This window comes from Ovis canadensis, chromosome 5 (genome assembly GCF_042477335.2).
Source record: "Ovis canadensis isolate MfBH-ARS-UI-01 breed Bighorn chromosome 5, ARS-UI_OviCan_v2, whole genome shotgun sequence".
Lineage (NCBI taxonomy): Eukaryota > Metazoa > Chordata > Mammalia > Artiodactyla > Bovidae > Ovis > Ovis canadensis.
The window spans coordinates 81,597,650-81,624,744 of NC_091249.1; the positions used below are offsets into that span (position 1 = coordinate 81,597,650).

At 46.0% G+C, this 27,095-nt stretch overlaps 2 protein-coding genes across 3 annotated transcripts in view; one reads left to right on the forward strand and one right to left on the reverse strand.

Annotated features, from left to right (window-relative positions):
- CYFIP2 (cytoplasmic FMR1 interacting protein 2) overlaps positions 1–27,095 on the forward strand; it is a 135,738-nt gene that overhangs the window by 55,397 nt on the left and 53,246 nt on the right. For both annotated transcript variants that reach the window (XM_069592494.1, XM_069592495.1), the window contains exons 15-23: positions 413–560; positions 3,711–3,864; positions 5,358–5,514; positions 6,035–6,131; positions 9,166–9,242; positions 12,147–12,255; positions 14,321–14,440; positions 20,399–20,598; positions 21,843–21,930. In XM_069592494.1, the coding sequence (XP_069448595.1) occupies positions 413–560; positions 3,711–3,864; positions 5,358–5,514; positions 6,035–6,131; positions 9,166–9,242; positions 12,147–12,255; positions 14,321–14,440; positions 20,399–20,598; positions 21,843–21,930 (1,150 nt within the window). The remainder of the gene's footprint in view (positions 1–412; positions 561–3,710; positions 3,865–5,357; positions 5,515–6,034; positions 6,132–9,165; positions 9,243–12,146; positions 12,256–14,320; positions 14,441–20,398; positions 20,599–21,842; positions 21,931–27,095) is intronic.
- FNDC9 (fibronectin type III domain containing 9) lies at positions 21,960–25,910 on the reverse strand. The gene has a single exon (XM_069592496.1). The coding sequence runs from the start codon at positions 24,624–24,626 to the stop codon at positions 23,943–23,945; it is 684 nt and encodes a 227-aa protein (XP_069448597.1). The 5' UTR covers positions 24,627–25,910; the 3' UTR covers positions 21,960–23,942.

The window sequence follows — 27,095 nt, forward strand, 5'->3', positions numbered from 1 at the left end:
CACACCACAGCTTGGAGCGAGTATGCAACACGTATAAGCTATTATTAAAGTTTTACATATGCAGAGAATGAAATGGGACTAATGAAACTGTTCTATAAGCAAAAAGAAGAATAGCCATCCTGCTTCACTCAGCTTCTCTCCCACTGTATGGGCTCTGAGCCGAGTTCTCAGATAGCCAGTGGGCATCAGGATTGCTGGGGCGCTTGTGAAATACAGACTTCCAGACTGCACCTCCGAGTCTGTGAAGCCAGAATCCCTGGGGGAGGGGCCCTGGGGGAGGGGCCCTGGGATGAGCATGGTTCACAGCCACGTCAGGAGCTCTAAGGCACGTGATCCTGGGTGCTGTGGACTCTAGATCCAAGCTTGCAGCACCTCCTTCTGATGGTCTGAATCCTGGTTATTCCTTCCCTAGTGTTCTACAGGCGATTCGGAAAACCATCTGTGACTGGGAGGGGGGCCGTGAGCCCCCCAATGACCCGTGCTTGAAAGGGGAGAAGGACCCCAAGGGTGGATTTGACATCAAGGTGCCGCGGCGAGCCGTGGGTCCCTCCAGCACACAGGTAAGCGGCTCCAGGCACAGGCCAGTCTGCTGACTCAAAGGCCAGCCAGGCTACGGTAGGTCATCCTGGCTGGACTGTGGGGCAGTGGGCTCGGGAGTCCTCAGGCAGAAGGGGCAGGGCCAAGCAGCTGTTCTCGTCTTTTTCTGTGTTGTTTTGATGTAAGAGGGAGGACCACTAGCATAAGATTCAGGAGACCTGGATTCTAGTCCTACAAACCTGTGTGACCTCGGGCACGTTATCCTGTCTCTTTGTGCCTCAGTTGTCTAATCTGGCAAAAGGGGGTAATACCAAAACTGGCTCTCCTAGCCCAGTGAAGTACAGGTTCCAAAGTATAGAGGTGTTTCACGTGGAACCTGTATGCATCTCTCTTGTCCCTTTTTAATGAACCCTGACCTCCGCTCTTCCTTCCCCTGTAGTGACGTCCTAGCTTAGAAATTTCGAAGTTTCTGCCTCTGACTTGCTGTGTGTTCTTGGGCAAGTGCCTTGACCTTTCTGAGCTCTGGTTATCTTCTCTGTTAAATAAAAACTTTGGATAAGATCATGTTACTGACTAAACATCCCTTTTGTTATTCTCTGAACACACCCAAAATCACAAATTAAAAGTCTTTGACCCCTTAGAGAAAGTCTAATGATCAGAGATACTCAGAGTTGCTAACCAGAGCTTTTTGAACAAGAGGTTGTCTGTGGCTTATCCAAAGTAGTTGTAATCTAGGGGGGGAAAAAGTAAAGAACCTCGGCACCTCAGTTAAATCCTTGCCACCTACTTAAGGATAAGTAATTTCTGGTAGGCTTTTTGAGGTACTGCAAAAGGCTAATGGACCCATTACAGCTTTTAAAAGTTTTACAGGGCCCACAAGCCCCAGGCTGGGAGCTCTTGCTTCACACAACCCTTATGTCTTATCCCTAAAGTCCCGAGTCCTTGAATCACCTGATATGAGCCATCTAAGGCCCACCCCGACCCTTTTCGCTGTGTGTGTCTGTGTCTGCGTACGGGGATGGGGCAGGGAGGTGGGACCAGGGTGAGCTGGGATCGCAGCACCATCGTTGCAGCTTCCTTCAGCCAGCAGGCCCCTTGCACTTATCTTGCCTGCTTGAGAGATGTGAAACTTCTCAAGGAAGCTTCTACAAACTGCTCTGTGTAAATGTCCAGAATGGCCTGGAGGGGCTGAGCAGGGCTTCTGGGTGTTTCTTCTGGGCAAGGCAAAAGAGAGAATGGAAAAGGAGGAGAGAGGGGGCCAAGAGACAGAGAATGAGAGAGCAATGGGGGACAGGGAGGGAGAAAGGAATGCTTGTGTAATGTGAGATGGAGTGTCACCAACAGGCCCTTACCAATGCTCCCAGGTTCTGGTAGGGTGGCGAGAACACACCTGAGGGACTCCTGGATGCTCAGCTTGGAATAGCCTTTAGAAACACGCTAGTCCCAAACTAGTTCCTCTCCCCATTTTGCAGATGGGGAAACTGAGGTCCAGAGAGGGAACGTGACTTGTCCAAGTCACAAGGTGAGTCTAGGTGGAGGTGGGACGAGAACCAGGTCTCCTGACTCCCACCCTGGGGCTCTGTCAGCGCCCTGGGAGCACAGTAGATGTGGCATCTAGCAGAGCTGGGAGGTGACTGTTCCAGTGAATTAAATGGTCTGCTTAATAAAAGTAGGCGGGGAAAGCGTTTCCCCCTCTTGGATTTCAGATAGTTAGAATCCGGTACCAATCGGTCAGCATCTGCACAGATGGGATTAAAGAATCTTTTCTTGGAGGACTCCAAAGGCCATCATTAGAACAGGGCCTCTCGAGTCTTAGGGATGGTCAGCCGTGCCCACCAACAGGGTTGCAGAGGGTGGACTATCTGATGACCCGCAGCTCCGTAGTTCCTTTACCACAAAGGAGGGTGCTGTGCCAGGGGTGGCGTGCCACTCCTCTCTGTGGCCATGCTGCCCAGCCCAGCCCAGGCCAGGTGCTCGGTGGGTGAGGTGCTAGAGAAGACCAGAGGATGGACGTGGTGGCAGAGGGAGGTTGGAGTGTCTCAGAGGTGGTCGGCAGGTGGCCTCTAGCAGTCGTGGCGGCTTTCCCACCGTATACAATACCTCTTGCTTTTCTCTCTCTCTCTCTCTCTCCTCTCTCCCTCTTCCCTGTCTCTCCTGCCCTCCCATTCCCTCCTCTTCTCTCCCATCTATGTCTTAGGCCTGCCAGTGGTCCCCGCGGGCTTTGTTTCACCCCACTGGTGGCACACAGGGCCGAAGAGGCTGCCGATCCTTGGTATAACACCGCCTGGCTGGGTTGGTTGGGTGCACTTCTCCAGGAGGCGGCAGGAATGGACTAGCCTGGCTCCTCACGGCCCCTTCCAGCCCTAAGAGTCAAAGACACATGGTGTGGAAAGATCTAGATTAGCCCTTGCGCCCTTTGCACTTAAGGCCCTCTGTAAGCAGGAGTTAATTGTCTAGTAGGCCTCCTGTAAGTACTGACCTTCACCTGCTTTCCGCCCAGCACTTCGGCCGTGCCATGCTGCTGGCGCCCCCAGAGGGCACAGCGCCGCTGTCCCTCGGTAATGAAGATTGGAAACTTGAGGTGGTGGGGGGCTTGCTCTGACCTACCTCGTTTCACAGTTCCTCCGAATGTTAGAACTGAAAGGGACTGGTTGGAGGAAGCATCTGGTACAACCTCCTCATGTTGGCAGATAAGAAAACTGAGGCCCAGAGTGGGACTTTGTGCCCAAGGTCACACAGCAAGTCAGTGGCACTGCGTGGCCCTGAACCTCCGGCTTTTGACTGTGAGTCCAGTGCTCTACCCCTGGTGCCACCATGGCGGTCCAGCAGAGCAGGGAGTGACTCCAGGGTGACGTGGAATGAGGTTCTCCTCTGATGCCCACGCCCTGGTCAAGCAGAGCAGGCAAGAACCTGGGCCTTGAAAGACCTGGAAACCACGGGAGGCCCCCGGCCCCAGACAGAGCCTCCTTCAGGGCTGGCCCGTCTCCTTCTTGAAGGTTATACATGCTAAGTTTACTTCTCCAACCCTAAACTGGTGCTTCCTTAAGACAGTGCTTATTAAGGGCAGATATCCACAGGAAAAAAAAAAAAGACTAGAAATACAACACAGAGCAACCTTTTCCCCTGGATGGAGGGCCAGCCCCTGACCTTCCCATCTTCCTTTCTTTTTCAAGCTGTACATGGTGCGGACCATGCTTGAATCGCTCATCGCGGACAAAAGCGGTTCCAAGAAGACCCTGCGGAGCAGCCTGGATGGACCCATCGTCCTGGCCATCGAAGATTTCCACAAGCAGTCCTTCTTCTTCACGCACCTGCTCAACATCAGCGGTGAGCGGCCTGTGGGGTGGGGAGGGGAGGGCTCCCAGGAACTGGAGCAGCACAGCGGTGAGCGGCCTGTGGGGTGGGGAGGGGAGGGCTCCCAGGAACCGGAGCAGCTCAGGCTGTCGGGCCAGAAGTTGCAGACATGCGATCATCAACCCAAAGGGGCACGTTTTGCCACCAAAGATAAAAGGCATACTTTCCAGTGGACTCTGAGAAAGGCCAGGCTCAGTCCAGCTCTTGTGAGTCAGTTGAATTTAGGAGACATTTGTGGCCAATTTTTTTGTGAAGTCTTTGGTAAAGGGGGACCACAAACAGGTGACACACAGATGCACCTAAGGACCAGGTCAGCTTTTTGCTTTTAAGTAGCACCTCTGAGCTGATTAGTGCCCACTGCTCCTAGCAAAGGGGGCTCCCAAGCTGCACCCCATCCCGTGTTCCCCCCTCCAGCGCTCCAGTGGGTGGGATGCATGTGCAGGTGGGATGAGGGGAAGGGAGAGTAGCATCTGAGGGTCCTGAAAGGGTGACATGTCTGTTGGTATTGAAAAGGATGATCTAGGTAGAGAGCAGTCTTTGCTGTTGTTTAGTCACTCAGTCATGTCCAACTCATTACGACCCCATGAACTGCAGCACACCAGCCTTCCCTGTCCTTCACTATCTCCTGCAGTTTGTTCAAATCATGTCCATTGAGTCGGTGGTGCCATCCAATCATCTTGTCCTCCGTCACCCCTTTCTCCTCCTGCCTTCAATCTTTCCCTGCATCAGGATCTTTTCCAGTGAGTCACTTTTTTGCATCAAGTGGACAAAGTATTGGAGCTTCAGCTTCAGCATCAGTCCTTCCAGTGAATATTCAAGGTTGATTTCCTTTTGGATTGACTGGTTTGATCTCCTTGTAGTCCAAGGGACTCTCAAGAGAGTAGTCTAGGAAGGGACTTTGAGGCCTCTGAGCAGTAGGGAATCCAGAATTATCACTAGCAGGGATCATGGGGCTGCAGTCCAGCCGGAAGCAGACACCTGTAGATCTGCCTTGACACAGCAAAGACACTCAGACACTTAGATGTCGTGTTTTCAGGATGGCTTTGTAAAGACATGATGGAGATTGTAGGGGCATCTAAATCTCAACCATCCTGCCCACCCCCCAGCCTCCACACTGCTGGGTGAACAAACACTGCCTTCTTTTTTTTTCTTGGCCACACCTCACAGTTTATGGGATTCTAGTTCCCCAGCCAGGGATTGAACCCATGCCCTCAACAGTGAAAGTACAAAATCCTCACCACTGGACCACCAAGGAATTCCCCAAACACTTTCTTCTCAATAGATGTTAGGCTGGCCTTCAGGTCCAGGAGAGCAAGGTCTACTAATGGAGTCGTATTCTTGAGTACCTGCTCTGTACCTAGTACAATGAAAGAAGAATAAAAGATATATATATTTTTTTTAAGTCAGAACTAAGATCTTCTGGTGCTTCCGACATATAACCCAAGCTCTTTCCCTCATGCTTCTAGAAGCCCTGCAGCAGTGTTGTGACCTCTCCCAGCTCTGGTTCAGAGAATTCTTCCTGGAGTTGACCATGGGCCGGCGAATCCAGTTCCCCATCGAGATGTCCATGCCCTGGATTCTAACAGACCATATCTTGGAAACCAAAGAACCTTCCATGATGGAGTAAGAGGCAGGGTTGGGCCAGCAAGGAGGTTCCCAAGGTGCTGGTGGAGGGCAGTTTGCTAGCCGTAGAGCCCTGTTCTTTCCAGAACTTTCCAGATGAGGCGTGTGTCCCACCCAGTGTCAGGTCACCACCACATGTGACTCAGCCTTGCAGAAAGGCCCAGAAGTCTACCAGCCTGACTGCCTTTCCCTGGCTTTGTCAGCCTCATCCCAACCGCGTTGGTAAAATGATCATCTCTAAAAATCGGGACGCTGATGTCCTTAATGGATGCCCAATTGCTTTCAGTCCCAGACCGATTTTTTCAGGCCTCGTATCATGAACTTTGATCTCTGTGAGCAGACTGTAAAATAAGTCATTTCCTAAGTAGAGCCTGGAAACATCATAGCATGCTGAAAGCACCTCTTTCTCCTACCGCTGAATCTGTTCACCCAACCATGCATGTTTCCTGAGCAAGTTTAAGTCTGCCTGCCTTTAGAGAAATCATTAGTAAGCTACTGGCCGTTGTTTTTCCTTCCTCAGGTATGTCCTCTACCCTTTGGATCTGTACAACGACAGCGCCTACTACGCTCTGACCAAGTTTAAAAAGCAGTTCCTGTACGATGAGATCGAAGCCGAGGCAAGTGACTGCTTTTCCTTTTGTTCCCACAGTCATGCTCCGAGAGTCTGGACTTCTCAGATCTCTAACCACGGGCCCAACGTGGAGTATCTGTCTGTTTGAGCTGTGATAACAAAATACCACTGACTGTGGGGCTTAAAAATTACAGAAATGTATTTCTCACAGTTCAGGAGGCTAGAAGTCTTGGGTCAGGGTAGCAGCAGAGTCAGGGAGGGCCCGCTTCTGGGTCCCAGACTTCTCACTGTATCCTCATCGGGTGGCCAGGACCAGGGACCTCTCTGGGGTCTCTTTTGTAAGAGCACTAATGCCATTCATGAAGGTTCCATCCTCATGACCTCACCACTCCTAATTCCATCACATTTGGGGGTTAAGATTTCAGCACATGAATTTAGGGGGACACAAACATTCAGACCATAGTATCAATGACTTGCTTTGGAGACTGATCTTTATGAACATTGTGATAATCAAAAAGGACCTAGTGGAAGCGGAGGATGGTCTTTCTTTTTCAGATGTTTAATAATAGCAAATGATAGATAGAACTACTTGGGTAAAGTTAATTTTCTAATAGGTCCTTTACAGTTGGATTAATTGGTTATAACAACAACAGTAATACTACCAAGAATTCCCTGGTAGTCTAGTAGTTAAGACTATGTTCTTTCGCTGCAGGGGGTGTGGGTTTGATTCCTGGTCACAAAACTAATATCCTACATGCCATGTGGCACAGCCAAAAAAAAGAAAGAAAAACAGTAATTCTACCTGTCAATTGTTGTATTTATACCATTTGCCAGGTACAAAGTACTTTATGGACATTTTAGGTAATCTTTACAATGATTTAAAGAAGTATGTTCTATTATCTAGTTTAGAGTATTCGAGTATCATTGCCCCAATATCACACAGTTTACAGAGTTTCATTCTAGTACTGGTGGGACTGAAATAGCCATCTTCTCACGTGTGAAGCTGTTGAATTGTCGTTTAATGGCTTTATTTTTGTAATGGTCAGCAAAGGCTAGGATACACTGCAGTAACAAATGAACACAAATTCTTAGTAGTTTGAGACCAAAGTTTCGTTTCTCTTTTATGTGTTGACTAGGAGCTCTGTTCCACAGAGTCTTTAATCTGGAACCCATCTGGGATATTCAGTAGTTGCCATGGCAGGGAGATGTGTCAGGGTGAATTTATCCTCTGATACCTAAAGCTTCCAGCTGGAAGTGACGCATGTCATTGGTCAAAGCAAGTCACTTGGTTATGCTTGCTTCCAAAGAGGAGTGAGAAGGTGCAGTCCCACCACAGGCCAGCAAGGAGCAGAAACAAGGGATCAGCAGCACTAAGGACTACCAAATATCTCAGTTTTGTCAACTGGAAATTGGAATGAGAGTCTCCACTCCAGTTGAGTATGTGGACTTATATAAACATAGAATTAGACCTATTGTCATTATAAGATTTTCAACAATCAGGTACAAATAAAAGATATTCTTATTTATAAAGGACAGATGTGAATATTTTAAGATAAGCATTACTACCAAATTAGTTTGAAAGTTTACATATTTCAAAGAAAAGCTAGTAGAGATGCTGCTTTCTTTCTGAATCTTTCATTTGCTGTGGGAGTTGAGAACCTTGGTGAAGCCCAATGCAAATTGTCCTCTTTGTCTTCTGAGCAGTACGCAAACTTGGGAAGAAAGGTCCCAGCAGACAAGTTAATTGGTTGCATCTCAGCTTTGACAAGTCCATTTTCTGATAAGATTTTAGTTAATAATGTTCTCTAACAGGTTGAAAACAAAAAAAAAAATCTAGAGTGTCCTATATACAAGTGATGTTTAAAAACTAAATGGAAAGAAAGCATACAGACCAGCCCTGGATAACACAGGTGGCCACGAAGCAGAAGTGTAAATTGTCCACCCTTCTTTTCCCGTCCTCAGACTCTGTTTTGAACCTGGAAAGGCTTATGCATGGATACCCAAGCTCTGTCTCCCACCCCTGCCCTCAAACAATGGCCATTTGGTCAACCCTGGGCCCTAGGGGTGTATACGTCTGCAGTGCAGTCCACCCCCAGGGATGGACCCAGGGAAAAGAGCACACAGACCCTAGAAGGGGCTTGGGCTATTTGGGCAAGAATATTCAAAGCTGGTTCTAGAAGGGGAGCAGGAGTTGGACACCCCCACCTGGACCCTATGGATTCTTTGCCTGTAGGAGGCCCCCCGGGCACCCTTGAAACTCAAAGTCCGGGGCAGAGGGCTTGGTTACTCGCATATGTTGTTTTTATGTTCAAAATAGTATTTATGGTGTAAAATAAAAGATATGAGAGCTCTTCGGATAAAGAGCCTCATGGAGCTGGGAGTTTGGTGCTAAAAGGAAGGAAGATTAATCACCTAAATACATCCTGTTGCTACAAAGTTATCCCATTATCACCCTGCAACTACCACAGCCCATCTCTTTAACATCCCACCTTTGGCCATTCCCTGCTCTTGCCATCACTGGAGAATTTGGTTTCAATCCTCTGTGTCTGGTGTGAACTTTCTTCTCACCTGAGCATCACATTCTGCCACTGATGTGCTAAAACACTGAAAAGGCAAGATGGTCTCTTGCTCACCAAAGATATTTATGCAAACTTTTTAAAAAGGAAGTTTAAAAATTTTTAATGACCATCAATTTCTTTCTTTGCAAAACAAGGTAAAATTAAAATGAAGGGAAAAGAAAAGAAAGTCTATTAGGAAATGGGGAGACTGATATGTGTAATTACAGGTTGTGGGCAGGTACCTTGTAACAGCCACAAGGTGGCCAGTGGGGAGGGCAATTTCTCAGCAGCTTTTTGAATCTTGCCTTCTCTGTGCCTGGTTGAGGACCTTGAGAGCAAGGGACCAGACTTCCCAAATGCACTTGGCCACCGAATCTTCTTTTCTTTTTTCTTTCCTTGCAAAGCATCTTGTTCCTTCTCACACTTTCAGGCAGTCCTACACCACTGCCTTCTTCTGTTACTGAAGTTTCTCTAATAAAGTGGGACAGACACCAGTGACATTTCCTGCTTCCTTTTCACCAGGTGAACCTGTGTTTTGATCAGTTTGTCTACAAGCTGGCGGACCAGATCTTTGCCTACTACAAAGCCATGGCCGGCAGGTATGAGAGCTCAGCACTGTGGCCCCAAACCTTCCTAAGATTGCCACCTGGAAGGCAAGATCCTCTGTTGCAAAACCTCCCTTCTTCTTTAGCACCTAAGGAAATCTGAATGATAGCCTGGATTGGGTGCTAGCAAGTAGAAGAAAGAGAAATAGGCAGATATGAGGCTAGACCTCACAGAGCTTACACTGTAGTGAGAAAAAATAGACATTAATAAAAACTATGGAATGCACAGTGACAAGGGAAATTCCTGTGAAAGAAAATTTATTGGGAATATATAACAGTTAAACCTGAACCAGTCTTTAGGGTGGGTAACTGGAAGGGCTATCCTGAGAAGGTAACATTTGAGTTCACATCTGAAGTGAACAGGAGTTAGTTGAGTTAAACTAGATAAAGAGTAGATTGGAAAACTGCAGGCAAAGCAAACCATTGTACAAAGTCCCTTTGGCGAAAGCATAATATTAATAGCATGCATACCTCGTAGGGGTGTTAAAAGGTTTAATTAAAATTATTTCCTGTAAATATCTCATTCACAGACCACAGAGGGGTGGGCTGTGTGGTAAAGCTGGGCAGGTAGGCAGGGCCCAGGCCCTGTGGACTTATAGGCATTTATCCTAGGAGAAGTGGAGCACCATGGGATGATTTCCAAAGTATGACAGTGACCTGATTTGATTTTTATTTTTAGAAGTTTGATGTTTTAAAACATTAAAATGTAGGGAATGGATTGGAGGTGAGCAAATATGGGAGCGTGAAGGTCAAACAGGAGACCAGGGAAGAAGTCTAGGTTGTGTCAGTTCTCACAGGCTCATTGGTTTTGTCGGTATGGGCTGATTTAGACCCCTGAGATTTCTTGGGTTCGAGGAACCCATAATAGTACTGCCAGCAAAAACCTCTCTCTCTATATATATAGTTACATACATATATGTATCTATATATAGGGTTGTTCTCTTTTTTATTGGAAATCCAAATGTACAAACCAGACATTTCAAGGATTGTTACATTTTTCAACAGTCAAAGACTTGCTTCGTTTTGCTTTCAACAACTTGAGTTTTTCTCTGATGTATTTCAGTCAAGAGTTGGTTTGGTGATGGTTTAGTCACTAAGTCAAGTCTGACTCTTATGACCCCATCAACTGTAGCCCGCCAGGCTCCTCTGTCCATGGGATTTCCCAGGCAAGAAATCCCAAGATTTCCCAGTGGGTTGCTATTTCCTTCTCCAGGGGATCTTCCCAATCCAGGAATCAAACCCACATTTCCTGCACTGGCAGGCGGATTCTTTACTGCTGAGCCACCAGGGCTCCCCAAGAGTTGGTGTACAGGTACACAAGTGTCTGTTAACACAGAGTGTGCATTACAGAAATAAATGACGCTTAATGATGGAAACTATAGAAAGCATATACTTAGGGTTTCAGAGAAGCATAGAGAATGCAGCCTTTCACAAAGGAATGACTTCACAAAGATCTGGATTGGATTGAATTGTATGTGGTCCTTCCAGAGAGCTGGGCTTCCAGTTTCTCCAAGATAATTCCAGTTATCTTCAAAATATGCTTGTCTGCATAAACAAACTCAGACTTGTCAAACCCTGAGTCCTCTATATATCCTTATTTAAAAGAGGAATCTTGGTCTATATCCCTTCTTATAAGACCTGTGGTTTGTCAAAAATACAGAAAGTTGGGAGAGATTGTGAGAAGTTGGAAGAGTCAGAGAGAGCACCAGAAGGACAGAATGATCTAGATCACTGCTGTCCATCAGAAATGTAATGCAGGCACAAGTGTAATTTTAATAGTCATATTTTTAAAATTAACAATACTACATTATGTAATCTATGATATCTAAACTATTACAATTTCAACATGTAATAAGTGAAAATATTAAAGAGAGTTTTTGTTGTTTTGTTCTTAAGTCTTCAACAGCTCGTGTGTATTTTATACTAATAGCGCATCTCAGCTTGGACCCACCATGTTTTAGATTCTTGGGGGCTCACCCGGTGGGTGGCTGCTGTGTTGGACAGTGTAGATTTAGATGATGTCACTTTCCTGCTAAAACCTTTCAGTGGCTTCAATTACACTGAGAAAACATTTACCCTCTTTACTGTGGCTTGTATCATCCCACAAGGATCTGGCCCCTAGACTAACATTGTAAATTCATTTTTGCACTATGCTCTCCAACACACCCCACCCCTTATCTACACCTTCCTTTTTTCTCAACGTACCAAGCTAATCATGCCTGAAAGATTCTTCCCCCAAATCTTTCCATTTTTAGCATTTGGGTCGCTGTCCAACAGGACCTCTTTAGAGAGACTTTCCATGATAACACCACATGATCCTGTTTTGTCATTTTCAGAGCACTTATTGCTCTGCAATCCATGACTCAGTGTGAAAGATAATAATAGAACATCTAATTCATAGGGTTGTTGTGAGATTAAAAACGACTATGCACATGTCTATATGCATGCCTGGTGAATAGTAAATACTACGCAGGTATTTACTATTATCTAACACTATTGTATTCCTCAGTTTATTTATTTATTATCAGTCTCTTTTCACTAGAACCCAAGCTCCACAAGGATGGGAACTTTGAATGCTTGGTCCCTAGACTGTTTCCTGGGCGATACTAAGCAGGCACTCAATTGCTTTTATGGTAAAAAAAATAAAAGGAAAATGCAGCTCAACTTCTGTGTTGCCTGTCTTTAACATAGAAATTTCATTTCACCTATTGAGCTTTTCCAGCTGAAAAAATTTAAAGAACTTTGCTCTACAGCAGAAAAAAATAATATTTAAAATATGTAACATAGTGCTTTATGGGTAGAACCTAGGGTTCGAAATACATATGGCTGAGTGATTGAACTCCATTCACTGTCATGTTTACTGGTTTACTGGCCTTATTTCACTTTTATCCCTTCCAGCGTCCTGTTGGATAAACGTTTTAGGGCCGAATGTAAGAATTATGGAGTCATCATTCCATACCCACCATCCAACCGCTATGAAACCCTGTTGAAACAGAGACACGTTCAGGTATGGAGACAGGTGGAATGGGCGGGAGAGAGGGGCTGTGATGTTAGCCTAGAGATCAGAAATCAGGACCGCGTATCATCTGCCCTGAGTATTGCCCTGTGTGGTCTACTGAGCACAGGGATAATCCAGCCTCAGAATCTTACCAAGAAGCATTGGCCTTCCTTTGGTTCAAGTTCTAGGCTTCTCAGCCCATCTGCTGCTCACCTCAGTTGAATAGGGGCCACCAGAGCCTTTGAACACCCATTGTGAGCTGCATATCAACTCTGAATATTCCCTGGAAGGACAGATGCTGAAGCTGAAGCTCCAATACTTTGGCCACCTGGTGTGAAGAGCTGACTTATTGGAAAAGACCCTGATGCTGGGAAAGATTTAAGGCAGAAGGAGAAGGGGTTGGCAGAGGCTGAGATGGTTAGATGGCATCACCAATTCAATGGACATGAATTTGAGCAAACCCCAGGAGATTGTGGAGGACAGAGAAGCCTGACATGCTATGTAGTCCATGGGGGTCATAAGAGTCGAACACGACTTAGTGACTGAACAACAGTCTCCTGTTGAACTTCAGCCCACCTCCTATCCCTGACTTTCCCATTATGGTATAGAGTTAGTCTCTGTTACAGTTTGACCCATGATATAGACGAAGTGCTGCCAGGAGCTCAGAAACATACCCCTGCTTAACAGTGTTCATGGGAGCCAGGCAGACAAAACAAGAGATGCTTTAGCAGATCTTAAATTCTACTACTAAGTAAGCCCTGTCAGTCACAGGCAGTGAAATGACCTTCACGCTGTGATTTCTGTGTGCTTATCCTGTGGTTCACATGTTCCTGGAGAAGACTTGGGTAAAGGGGAGCAAGGCTGAGGCTGAGAAAATGCCCTGGATAGAGAGGAGAGGAATTACCCTGAAAAACCTGGAAAGTCCCACTGCTCTGAGAAACCCATGCTCGAGGAATCGTAAGAGGAAAAAGCATTTGCCCATCTGTCAACATCGAAGGCTCTGTGAGAGCATCTCCTTTAGCCTCTCGGAAGATTCCATTACCAGTGCAGCTAGAATTAGCCACAGGATATTAATCCTGAGGGCTTTGTGTGTGCAGAAGATGGCTATAAGGAGCCTTAGTCAATTAGTAGAAAGTCTCTCCCAAAAGGGAAGCAGAAAAAAAAAAAATAGTTGAGAAGAATCCTTAGGCACATAGCAAAGTGCAGTGCACGCAGCAGGTACTCAATAAATGCTTATTGCTGTCTACATAGAATCTGTAGTCATGCCCACATGAACCCCGGTGGAAATTAGCCTGAGCTATATTTTCCATCCTGTAATCAGCCCTTCTCCTCGTGCTTTTAAATTTATCCTCATAAAGGTATGCAGTAGGCCCTTGCTGGGGTGGGGGAGGCGGGGGCACCCTGGTGACTCTGAACTGCACAATAGGATGGATGCAGGAAGAACCTCAGGGTGAGATTCAAGGATGTCAGCATTGCATGACTGCCAGAGCTTACCGCAAGCCTCTTCCTACAGTCTGAATGCACCATATTTTCCCTCAACTTTTTATTTATTTTTTTTCAACTTTTTATATTTTAAACCTACAGGATAGTTGAAACAATAAGACACAGAACACACATATATACTTTATAGCCAGATTCATGATTATTCATGTTTAGTCATGTTTGCTTCACTTTTTCTCATGTATATATTATTTCTCATAAATACAGTAAATATACTTTATGTATTTATAGAATATATAATGTATAAAAACATATTTATATGTAAGTAATATATTAAAATATTTTTTTTAATATACATACTTTTTTCTTAGCCATTTGAGAGGAAGTTGCAGACATCATAACACTTTATCCCTGATACCTCAGCTCATATCTCCTAAGAACAAGGATATCCTCTTATCATCCGAATAGTACTATCATACTCAGGAAATTTAACAATACTGTTTTCTGCATAGAGTCCCTATTTGTCTTGGTTATGTTCTTTATATTTTGAGGACAATTTACTAAATCAGTGCATTGCATTTAGTTGTCATGTGCCTGTGTAAAATTTAAGTAACTTTCTCTCTCTTCCATGCAGCTTTTGGGTAGATCCATTGACTTAAACAGACTCATTACCCAGCGCATCTCTGCTGCCATGTATAAATCCTTGGACCAGGCCATCAGCCGCTTTGAGAGTGAGGACCTGACCTCAATTGTGGTAAGAGATGGAAGCCCTTGGGAATTCTGCCATGGGACTCCTCAAACTAGAAGCCTTGTTGGGGAGCTGTTGGTAGCCTGGTACTGAGCTGGTTAAAGAGACACGATGAGTCTCTTTCTCATCTGAATGAGCAGGGAAAAAAGAAAGACTTAAAAGGAATGAGAAAAATTTTACCTTCCTGATTGCCTGGAGAGAGGGAGTGGAGGGAGGTCTTGAAATCTCTAGAGATGGTCTATCCCGGGACACAGCTTCTCATCCTTTAGGATTCTACAGATACAGCAAGTAGCTAGATGGTCCTGAGAAAGGAGGGAAGATTTTACAATGGGGTTGGCTTCATTGGTGTGCAGTAGGTTAGAGCCCAGAGAGGCTGTTGACTGGTTTAATGCTCTATTGTCACCACCTTGGAATTAACAATCATTTTTTCTAATGAAAGCCCCCACCTTTTCATTTTGTGCTGGGACTTGGAAATTGTATAGTTGTTCCTGATGCACAAGTATGGAACCGGCATGCCCTCTTCTTTTATTAATCAGCTATTTGAACTACTCTCTGCTAATTCTCTTCAAGAATTAGAATAAACTTGGTTGATCAGTCTTTAGGTGATGAAAGGAAGATTTTAAAGCTTCAAGAGCAGATACAGAGAAGGAATGAGAGAAATAGAAAATCACCATTAGAACACCAGAGTAATAATGGTTGCAGGCAAGATCCCGTAATAGACACTGAAATTAGTGGGCAGAGCTTTGAGAAGAGTATTTTATGATTCCCTTTATTTGGAAGTGTCCAGAGTATTCAAATTTATAGAGACAGAAAATGGAATGGTAGTTGCCAGGAAATAGGGAGTAAGTATTTAATGGGTACAGAGCTTCAGTTGAGGAAGTCTAAAAAGTTCTGGAGGTGGACGTCGGTGATGGTTGCAAAACTATATGAATGTACTTAGTGCCACAGAACTATACATTTAAAAGTGGTTAAAATGGTAAATTTTATGTTATGTATATTTTACCAGAATTTTTTAATTAGTCACAAATTAAAAAAAAAAACTTTGAAAAGAAACAGGATAGTTGCCTAGTTTCAAACTATCTCTTTCAAGATACTTACTAATTCCAAAGGGAAGAATAATAACTTTACAGTGAGGAAACCTGGGAGGCATCCTCTTAACCAAGCATGAAGGTTAGTATCACCAGTAAGAAAATATATTCATGCATCCCCTGAATTGGCTTCCCTGGTGGCTCAGACGATAAAGAATTTGCCTGCAATGCGGGAGACCTGGGTTCAATACCTGGGTTGGGAACATCCCCTGGAGGAGGGCATGGCAACCCACTCCACTATTCTTGCCAGGAGAATCCCCACGGACAGAGGAGCCTGGCAGGCTACAGTCCATGGGGTCATAAAGAGTCAGATACAACTGAGTGACTAAGCATAGCACAGCACATATCCCCTGAATATGTATGCATAATGAAAAATGCATAATCTCAATCTAATTGGATTATATATCTAAATTGAATGGCATTCAAAAATGAACAATGCTTTTCAAAAGCACCCAGAACATAAAAGACAAAGAGAAAACTGAAAACTATTAGAGATTTGAAAAGACAAGGAGACGTGACCACTCAGAGAAATGTGGGATAAGACCTTCATGGAAAAACGAGTGAAATTTGAATAAGGTCTGTCATTTAGTTCATAGAATTATATCAATGATAGTTTCCAACTTGAGGCAATTATACTATGATTATGTAGGAGGTTAACATTGGAGAAACTAGGTCAGGAATGTGCAGGAGGTCTACAGTTAACAGCTTTTCTGTAAGTCTAAAGTTATTTCAAAATAAAAGGTTTTTTTTTTTTTTAATGGACAAAGCAGTTTTTAAAAAAAGGATCAAGAACTATGATTCTAGCATTAGAAAGACCTTGGGGTCCCAGTTCTGGCCTCGCCACTTCCTAGCTGGGTGATCTTGGGTGAATCACTTATCTTGTATAAAAACCTGTAGTACATGGAGGAAATATTAGAATCCACCTCATAGCCATGTTCAAGGATGAAATGAGATATTGCTTGGAAAGAGCTTTGCAAAGTCCCTTCCACTTGATGAAAATAGCTTATGAAGAAAGAGAGGAATATAGAAATTTTGAGCTGCCACAACTAAGACCTGGTGCAGCCAAATAAATAAAATGAATATTTAAAAAAAAAAAAGAAAAGAAATTTTGAGCTGCAAATGAGGCACTCTCAGGGTAGATTCTCAGCAGCATTTCCTAAGAGGATTTGACCCAGCTGCCCCAGCTCTGTCCTGGGTCACGGACTTTGAGAGACTGTGATACAGCACAAGTTCTTCTAGGAGATCTACTTTAAGACATGGTTTGGTTTTTTGGGGTTGTTTTTTTTTTTTTTTTTTGCCAAATGTCAGCAGTGATTATGTCCAAGAGGTGGGATTTTTGCTTTTCTCTTCATTGTTTATCTTGTAGTTTTCCAATAATGAATGAGCATACCCTATGGAAAAACTGGTTTTAGTGTGTGGCAGGGGTGTCCCCGGCCTCTTCCCAGTCCTTGAAAGGCACTGAATGTTCTTTTAGCCGGGAACAAAATCAAAACAAGCAGTGAGTTTATCAGGTGAGGGCCACAGCTACCAAGAGAGTAGCCCCAGTCCCTGAAGCCGTGAAGAGGAGAGCCACGGATGCTGTCTCCTGGGACGGCAGGAGGCCCCCACTGCCTTGGCTGAGAAGCTTCTGCCTCTTCTGAGAAACCAAGAAAGGAATGTGTTCCCCTCAGCCCTTCCCTCCACCTTGATGCCCAGCTGGGAGGATTGTAGCGATTTCATCAGTCTCCCTCCTCCTATGCAGCTGAGCAAATAGATTCTTGAAGGATCTGATGCCAGAGTTGAGAGCTGGCAGCCTGCAGTCTGTGTTTTGTTTGGGCTGCAGAGCATATTTGAAAATTTGAGCCAACATTTAACATTTGGGAGAATTCGAATAAAACTGCAGAAACCCCGGCAACGTCAGACTTGCCTTCACAGATGGCAACAATTGCCTAGACGTCCCCATCAGCTGAGCTGTGCTCTCTTGGGCTTTGCCACAGGCCTGCTGCACTTCATTCATAGGGTGACCTAGTGCCTGAGTTTGAGATCCCTTCTCTCTTGGCCCAGACCACAGAGAAGGTTGAAGGTCAAGTGTGCTGACACCCGGGATTTCTGGTTCTCACGGAAAAGCTCTTTCCTCTACCTCACATAAGTAGCCTATTGGGTGTTCTGTTTCCCCAGTGCTGCTTCTCTGTGTTGCCCCCCAGTAAACCGGCTTTACTCTGCGGAGCTCGCCTCCTCTCTGAAGGCACATAGACCGCCCTTGGGGCCTTCTAAACCTCTGTGCCTTGATGCACTGAGCCCTGCACTCCCCGCAGGCAAGTGCCCTCTTCGGACTGAAAGGCTGGAAGAAACGGCTCATGCAAAACACCATTTGTGTTGGTTAATAAAAACTCCCGTGGCATGGCGGGAGAAGTAGACCTGCATTTCGGGCATCCCAAGGTCAGCAGTTGAGAGCTCTCTTCTTCAGTCTCTGACGCACATTTGTGAGGCCGTTGAAATCACAGAATGGAAACTGTTTCCCAGTTTCTCACCTGCAGCTGTCTTCATGGTAACAGGGCACCCCCATGTGCTACGGATACTTAGTGATCTTAGAAATAAACTCATCCACATTCATCGCGTTTATTTATTTACTTACTTACTTACCCATCCTAAGTGACTAGGAACAAAGATGCCATCTGGCTAGCCAGGCCCCGAAAGATGGAAGCAGACAGCTGATTCTGTATTTCTGCCCTTCGTATGTTTCACAGTGCGCAATCACTGGAAACTTATTCTTCCAACTACCATTCCAGAACTGAAATCCAGACTTTGGCCTTTTCCAAGAGATCAGAGGCTCTGCCATCACTTACCCCATTCCAATGCAGTAACAAACAATCGGATGGCATGACATAGCCAATCCACCTTTATCCAGCAATGGCTCTCCAATTTGCCATGGACAGCCCAGCCCAGGCTCCCTCCTGCCCCAGCTTGTCTCACTGCAGCCAGTTAAGTCTGCAAACTTTGATCCGGTATTTTGCCCCCAATTTAGAGCCACCAAATCTGAATTTCAGAGAGATGAAGCTCCAAGATTAGAAGTGTGGTCTGGTTCCACCACACTGTGGAAATCAACCAGAGTCAGAGGGGTCCTGTGTCTGATGAGAATAAAACTGAATCCCTGATGCAAGGCTTCCTCCTGTGACTGTGAACAGTTCCTCCATGTCCCAGGTCTTACAGCTGGCCCTCTGACCTCCCCACCTCCTGGCTACACTCTGGGGAACAGCCATTGCCTATGTCCTTTTAGCTTTTAGGTTGTAAAGCCATCTTTACTGTTCAAAGGACTTTCTCAGTAATTGCTTATTTATTCCAGGCAGCTGCATCCAAGGGCCAAATACACATGGTTTGATTAGAAGACCTAGGAGCACATCCTAAACCCTGTTTTATATTCCCCTATGACCTTTATTGAGCGAGTTATTTCTCCCTCTCAGCCTCAGCCTACCCCTCCATGAAACAGGCAGTCATACCGATCACAAAAGATGGCTTAACCACTGCAATATGAGAGTGTTCCAGAGCATTATAGGGAGAAGGCAATGGCAACTCACTCCAGTACTCTTGCCTGGAAAATCCCATGGGTGGAGGAGCCTGGTAGGCTGCAGTCCATGGTGTCTCGAAGAGTCGGACACGACTGAGCGACCTCACTTTCACTTTTCACTTTCATGCATTGGAGAAGGAAATGGCAACCCACTCCAGTGTTCTTACCTGGAGAATCCCACAGACAGGGGAGCCTGGTGGGCTGCCGTCTATGGGGTCACACAGAGTCGGACACGACTGAAGCAACTTAGCAGCAGCAGCAGCAGCAGAGCCTTATAGAGGGAGTACTTCCTTTCTCTGCACAGGTTGTGCTTTGATTCTCTTTGATAGCAATTCAGTGAAGAACTAAACCCAGCCCAAAGAATTTTACCTTCTTTTTACTTCCAGGCAAATGCAGTGACCTGCTATGTCTGGATATTATTCACTCTGGTCCCATTCTCTGCCTGAAGGTGGCATTCCAGATGACTAGGGCCTATAGCTCATGCAAGTCCTTGGTCCATGGCTTGCAGCCAAACTTTTGCCAACATGTTTAACCAACCCCTGTGTGATTAGGGGACACAAGAAGAGTCAAGAGGAGGAAACATTGTGCCCCCAGCTGTTTTTTAAATTTCTATAGTATATAAGAGTTAAGAATGTGAATGTCAGAGCCCAACTTCCTGGATTTGAAGCCGAGTTACTGCACTCCTTAAAGCCTATTTTCTATATATATGTATAAAATAAGAACAGCCATCATGCTGACTTTATAAGGGGGTTTTGAGCATTAAGTGAGTCGACACATATTAAGTGCTTAGAATACTCCTTGGCATGTATTAGGTTGAACCATATGAAATTACTAACATTGGATGATGTTTGACATAAGAAACTAGTAGTGTCACATGGACCAACCCAGTGTTAAGTACTTACCAGGTGGTAGCTCTTTTGCTTGCTTTCTGCAGGATGGAGCTAGACCCTCAGTCATAGATGTACAGTCACAGTTTTCTTTTACTTTACTTGCATCACTGAGGGACAGGCATTTTCCTTACCAGCATAGAAACTGGAAAGCAAGTCGTTGTGCTTTTCTCCCCAAGGGAGTGCAGATGAGGGATCTGCACATGATCTGTGGCCCCCTCTGGGTACAGGCATGCATTCTCCCTTGGTATGGTCTGGCACTTCCTTCACTCAAAAGAAGGGAATGTTGCCACATACTACTGCAGGGGTCCTAGTCCCCATACCAGCAGTTACCAGGTTGTCTGAGGGGCTCTTGTCTGCATGAAAGGCATCTGGCAGGTGGCAGTGCTGGTGTGCAAGGCGCATATGCAAGTCCTCAGCAGCCTCGGGCTCTCTCTCCGGGCAGGAGCTGGAGTGGCTGCTGGAGATCAACCGGCTCACGCACCGGCTGCTGTGTAAACACATGACCCTGGACAGCTTCGACGCCATGTTTCGGGAGGCCAACCACAATGTGTCCGCCCCCTACGGCCGAATCACGCTGCACGTCTTCTGGGAGCTCAACTTCGACTTCCTCCCCAACTACTGCTATAACGGCTCCACCAACCGGTAAGGGAGTCTCAGTGCAAAGTGGCCGGGGGTGGGGCGTGCGTGTGCGCTGAGTCACTTCCGTCTTTGCGACCCTATGGACTGTAGGCCTCCGGGCTCCTCTGTCCATGGGTTTCTCAGGCAAGGATACTGGAGTGGGTTGCCATGCCCTCCTCCAGGGCTCTTCCCCACCCAGGGATCGAACCCTCATCTCTTATGTCTCCTTAATTGGTAGGTGGCTTCTTTACCACTAGCGCCACCTGGGGGCAGGGACAGAAGCAGCCAACTCTCTCCTTCAGAGGAAGTTCTCTCAGTATCGTCAGGGCCTGGCTCATGACTAGCTTTGAATAAGTATGTGCCAGATGCAGGAAAGGGCCTGGGAAGAGTCCACACACTTAGCAAGATGGACTTCCGGTTCTCTAAAGATCTGGGGCTTTCAATCCTCTTGAGCAGAGATCTGCCAACTCCAGCCCACAAGCCACCTCTAGTTGTCAACTGTTTTTGTTCAACCCATGAGCTAAAAATGGTATTGATATTTTTAAATGGCTGGGGGAAAAAAATCCAAAGAAGAATTATAATTTGGTGACAAGTGGAAATTATTTGACATTCACAAAGTTTATTGGAATTCTGCCATCCGTGCTCATTCATTTACAGTTGTTTATGGGCGCTCTCATGCTACAGCAGAGCTGAGTAGTTGCAACAGAGACCATCTGGCTTGCAAAGCTGAACACATTTGCTGTCTGGGGCTTTATAGAAAGAGTTTGCAGCACCCTGCTCTTGAGGAAACCAAACTGGGTGAAGGATCCTGGAAAAGGTTGTGCTCAGGCTCAACTCGTTCTCAGCTTTCTTGACCACTGTTCTCATCAGCCATAACCCCAGAGTTGAGCCTGTGAACCTGGACTACTGTGTTCCCTTTTGTTCTTTGTGACCCCGTGGACTGTAGCCCGCCAGGCTCCTCTGTCCTTGGGGATTCTCTAGGCAAGAATGCTGGAGTGGGTAGCCATACCCTTCTCCAGGGGTCTTCCCAACCCAGGGATTGAACCCAGGTCTCCCTCATTGCAGGCAGATTCTTTACCATCTGAGCCACCAGGGATGCCCTTATGAAAAGGAGACAGGGATTAAATGGGAGTTTGTCACAAGAACTGTATAGGCAACTGCCTAAGAAACAGTGTGGTTGCCCCTGGTCAGGAAGGGCTCCCGCTCCATAACCTGTGAAGAATATTAGGACCCAGTTAACTCCTGCCCCATCTCTCTCCTCCTCCTAGTTTTGTCCGAACTGCCATTCCTTTCACACAAGAACCGCAGAGAGATAAACCCGCCAACGTCCAGCCTTATTACCTCTATGGGTCTAAGGTGAGTGGTCTTGCCTGTGTCCTACTTCTGAGAGGACTAGTGAGCAAAAGCAAATAGAAAAGTGTTGTCCGAAGCAGAAAGGCAAGAAGCGTGGAGATAAAGAGGCAGCAGTGAGATCCAGGCAGAAACAACTATGAATATATCCATCTTTATTTGTTCACAACTAGCAAGACTGGGGGTGAGCGCAGACCTGGCGGGGCTGGGTTCTGGGTGGGAATGGGGAAACAGGTGAGAAGGTCTCCTTGTCTTGGCATCACATCTCCTCCTGTTCCCGGTTGATTCATTGTCATATTGTCCTGCAATTCTGGGATTTTGTGCTCCATAACTATGAGGGATTTGCAGCCAGGAAGCAGTTGGGAAGGTGGAACTTTGAAGGAAATCCCAGATGGCCAAAACTACCTCTGAGAGGTCTCGTCCTGTCTCTTTGCTGCTTGGTTCACAATGCCGATCCCAACACTAATGAAGCCTTCCAGGTGGTGTCTGTTCTGGACCTTAAGTCCTTTGCCAATCATTAAACAGACATTCCTTAAGCCCTAGAACATGCTGGGCAGGGTCTCCATGCTGGAGATTTAGCAGAGATTGAAGCAGACGCATCTCCACCTTCCTCCAGTTCTGTTTCCACCCTGGGGGGTGAGCACAGGGGATCACCCTTCACACAGATTCACCAACACCTTGACGTATATAGGAGATTTTCTCTTAGCCTGCAGGTTTGTGTGGGAGAACACCATGTAAAGAGTGTAGAAACAGCTAAAAAGCCTAGGTTCTTTTTTGTGACAGATGAAAAATGGCCACCTCTGACCCCATTTTTCACAACATAAGCACAGATGGACTTAGAAGAAGTGACTGGATAAGTGTAACCTGGTTAGACAAGGCACTCCTCTAGGTATGGGAGCCCTAGTTTGGGAAGGTAAGGAACCAAGATGATTGCCCATCACTCAGGCCTGAAGGTGGGAAGGTGGGGCTTAGAAGGTCTTAGGCTGATGCTGAGAGAGAGCAGGTGTCTCCTCCAGAGCAGCCAGTCTGGTCAAGGCTGCTCTCTCAAGACACCCTTCCAGACAGCCTTGTGGACAGTTCACAGGCATGGCATGAATCAACAGTGGCTCACAAAGGGACTCCCTTTTCTATTCTCTTTTAAACCTTGATGATGATATCAAGGAGCAAGTCTTGAGTTGGTGTCAAAATGTCTTTAGTAGCTCTCCAACAATTGCTAATCTCCCTTTTTATCAAAGAGAGCAGGCCCTAAGCTTAGAGTCCTTAGACGGTAATAGTATCCAAGTCAAATTTAATATGATTTTGTTTTCATTCTGCTTATTATGTCTCTTTTCTTCTATTTATTATAGCAGAAGGGTGCTGGTTTTTCATTTGGGGAAAAACATGGGCTTTCTTTTAAAATAAGTTTTTTAAATGACTCAGTATAAAGAAAATGCATTGTTAATAATAATACAGATAGTCTGTGGGTTAAAAAAAAGTGAAGATGGGGTACAAGTGCTGTGCGATTTGCTGAATTAGAGTATTTTGGTGTGCAAAATACTCTAGAGCACAGTTTCTCACATCTTTCCAAAATAATCCCCCCATCCCTGGGGATAATAGCAAAGGAGCCTGGACATTTGCCTCAGCTGACTGAAAGTGTAACTAAAGAGTCTATCTTCAATTAACTCAACAGTTTCCTTGAAGTGTGTTTTATTTCAGTCATGTCAGTTTCCATTTCTGACCCATAATATACTAATGGTGGTTTTAATTTTAAAATAATGCTTTATTTTCTAACTGAGCCCTGCTGCTCTAGATCGACCCTCCTAAGAGATAGCATCTTCCTCCCCTTGCCCACCATGGGGGTATGTGTTTTCCAGCTTGAAAAGCTTTGTCAAAGGGCACTCATCCAACCAAGTAGTTCACAAGAGCTCAGTCACTTGAGGGAAGATGAGTGGGTAGTCTACAGATGCATTTTTACAGGAGACCTATTGCATGGAGGCCTTTAAGCTACATGATGTGGGCTGCCTCCTCCCCGCCTCTCACTACCCAAAACGAGGCAATGCAGCCTGACCACCTCCCTCCCTCTGCAAGGCACCCGCATCAGGGGCATGCTGTCGAACTTCCACTGCTGCAGCTTCAGCTTCTGGTTCCGCATCTTCTCCAGAGTTTTTGTGTGGCAGCTCCACCAGGGGGAGCCCCTGCAGGCCTTCGTCCCCCTGACCTAGCCCTGGGGCCTCCTCTGGCCATCTCACCAGCCCATTGGCTCCCTCCATGTGGCCGGCTCTGTAAGACCGTCGAGGTTCGTGGCACCGGATGCACCAGAACTGGAGGCAGATGAAGGCTAAGACTGCCGTGAAGCAAGCCAGCAGAATGGCCATCAGCACCCAGAGCGAGATCTGGGGGTCCACCAGGGAGCTTCCAGCGGCCAGTGGAGTCTTATCCAGGGTGTGGAACATGGTGCAGTAGTGCCTGTAGGGGAAGAGAATCTTCTTGCAGCTGATGCACAGGAAGTAGAGGGTAGAAGGGGTGAGGTGTTCCAGCACCACGGAGCTGATTGTTTGAGGCACCTTCTCCTCGTGATGGAAGCTGTAGCGAAGATAGCCAGAGAAGATGCTGTTCCAATTGGGCCTATACATAATATGGTAATAGTCCTCCAGGCAGGGCTCCGAGGACGACCAGGAAATGATGGCTCCCGTATAAGAAACGTTCCCAACCTTGATGTTCATCTCGATTCTGAAACCAGAATCAAAGTGAAGAGTGACATGTCCTCATTTAAGTGTTGATTTATGATAATCACAGCCACCGTGTGTTGAGTATTCAATGTGGAGACTAATATTGCCCCCGTTTTACAGACTGAGAGATGGAGGCCAAGAGGTGACAATACTCAGCTGGGCATAGCCAAGGAATGGCAGAACCACAGTTCAGACCAGGGCCATCTCATGCCAAAGCCAGGGGCTTGCAGGCCTAGGAAAGATGCACCCAGATCTCCCAGCCCCATGCTGCCCTGTCTCAGAATCCTTAAATACAACATGGTTCCCAAACCTTAAAAAAAAAAAAAAAAAAGGAAGAGGGAGAAGAAAAAGGAATGAAGGAGAAGCAAGCACAGCCTCAGGGTCCCCGTGTTAGTCACCATGGGCCTGTGACCTCCACGCCAGATGATTGTTTCACCTAAAATTTCCCTCTAGGCCTCCTGTTTCTGCCCCAAGTGCTGTGAGTTCATTCACCTAGAATGTTCTGGCCACTGTGTTTTTAGCCTTGCAGTTCTGTTGCCCGTGATGAGAAGTGCTTTGCGTCAGTCACTCAGGGGCAGCTCATTTCTCCCCAAAGCCTCTGATCGTGTTTTGTCCGTTTGTTTGCTTTTTTCAAAGCTGAATTACCCAGGAAATTAGTTTCACAGGTCAAGATAATCAGCTCCAAATACCAGCAGAGCTGCTCCTATTTGATACTGCTGGTTCTGTGACTGTTAACGGTGGTAATCACCAGCCACAGTTAGCGAGCAGTTGCTATGTCACAGGTCATGCTAGAAGGTCAACATACCATAACGAATATGCTTTATTCATCACAACGTCTGAACTAGATTCCCATTTTACAGACAAGCAATCTAAGAAAAGCCATTATCTAACAAGACCCAAAGCCACGTAACCTCTGGATTTCCAGGTTTAGTAGTAGAATGTTATCACAAAGTGAGGTGCTGGTACTAAGACTGGGTTGCTGCTTTTTCCGACACATCAAATGATCCCTCTTCTGTCTGCCACCCTCTCTCTTTGGTAAGAGTGTGCCATCTTCAAGCTTTTTCGTTTCTTTTTAATTCTGTGTATTTGGGATAATTCAGTTCTTCTCCGCTGAATTGCCCTTGAGCTAAAATTCTAGAGACAGCCATAGTCAACCTGTGTATGTTCATAGATAGGTAGCACCCAGCCTAGTCCTCTGCCCCTACTCTCTCTTATGAAAGACAGAGGTTTCATTTCTGATTGCAGCAGCACAGTAAAAAAAAAACAAACAAACAAACGAAAAAACAGTTGATCAGATTTTAACCTGAATTGGATACTAAGCCAGACTGGTTCCTCATGAGCTGCTTTCTCTCTTCCCTGCCTCCCTCCAACCTCCTATTCTCACGCCCTTGCTCCTAGAGGAAGTAAGCTGCGGAAAGGTGCCCAGCAGTGAGTGATCTTCAGTGCTTGATTTTCTTTTCTAAAGATGACAGCAAACTACAATGCTCAGGAACAGGAATGAGTTCCTTGCCATTTGGCTGGAAATGTTTTCCCAGAAAAATGGGGAATTAAAGGGACGAGGCAGGGGTGCTCAGATCCCTCCAGGAAGAGGGTCTTTTGCAGAGGAGACTGAGTACCTGGGCTCCCTCCGTGGGTCTCCTTCTCAAACATACCCGTCCACCCCATCCCAATTCCTGCCACGTCTCTACAAATATACTTCCAACCACAGTGAAAAGAGCTTAATTCATTACTTGTGCTACAGAGGCAATAGCCCTCGTAAACGCTTCCATCAGGAGTGACTGGGAATCCTGTTTCTTGGCATGAATCTCTCACATCTGCACTGGCTGTCTTTGCAGACTGAGTTTTCTCCAGCAGACATTTTAAAAAGCTTTCTGTCAAGATGTGGCATTCACAGCTTTTAGGATTAGATGTCTCCCTGTATTTGTTCTTCTGTCTCTCAATCCCTCCCCCCGCCCATTTTTAGCTACTCTTATTACCATTGCCTGGCTCTCCTCCAAGCAGAGTATGAAAAGAAAAGCCATTTCCATTCCCAAGAAGAGCCATGTATGTCCCTTACCTGAGGCTTGCAGTGACCCGGTTGTTAGGCACCCCTCAGAGGCAGAGTGGATCAGAGCCCAAGGATGCTGCCTCTCCCCTCCTCTGCTCTGGGCTCTCTGGGCTCTCCTCGATGTCTCTCTCACCACTGTCTGAGTAATTGCACTGTCGCCCCCAATGCTCACATTATTCATTTCTTCAGATCAGCATCATTCACCATGGCAACCAGCAGGCATCTGTACGCACGATGTTTCAATCTAGAAAGGCTTCTACTCATTGAGAGGAGCTCTGATTCCTTCAGCCGAAAAAAAGGCAAACAGTCGTCTCCATGTTGATCCTCAGAATGAAACTAATTCCTCAAAGGCCCCTAAATTGTCTCTCTAATGAGCTAGTTATCATTTTTATCCCTCATCCAGACCTTCTTTGGAC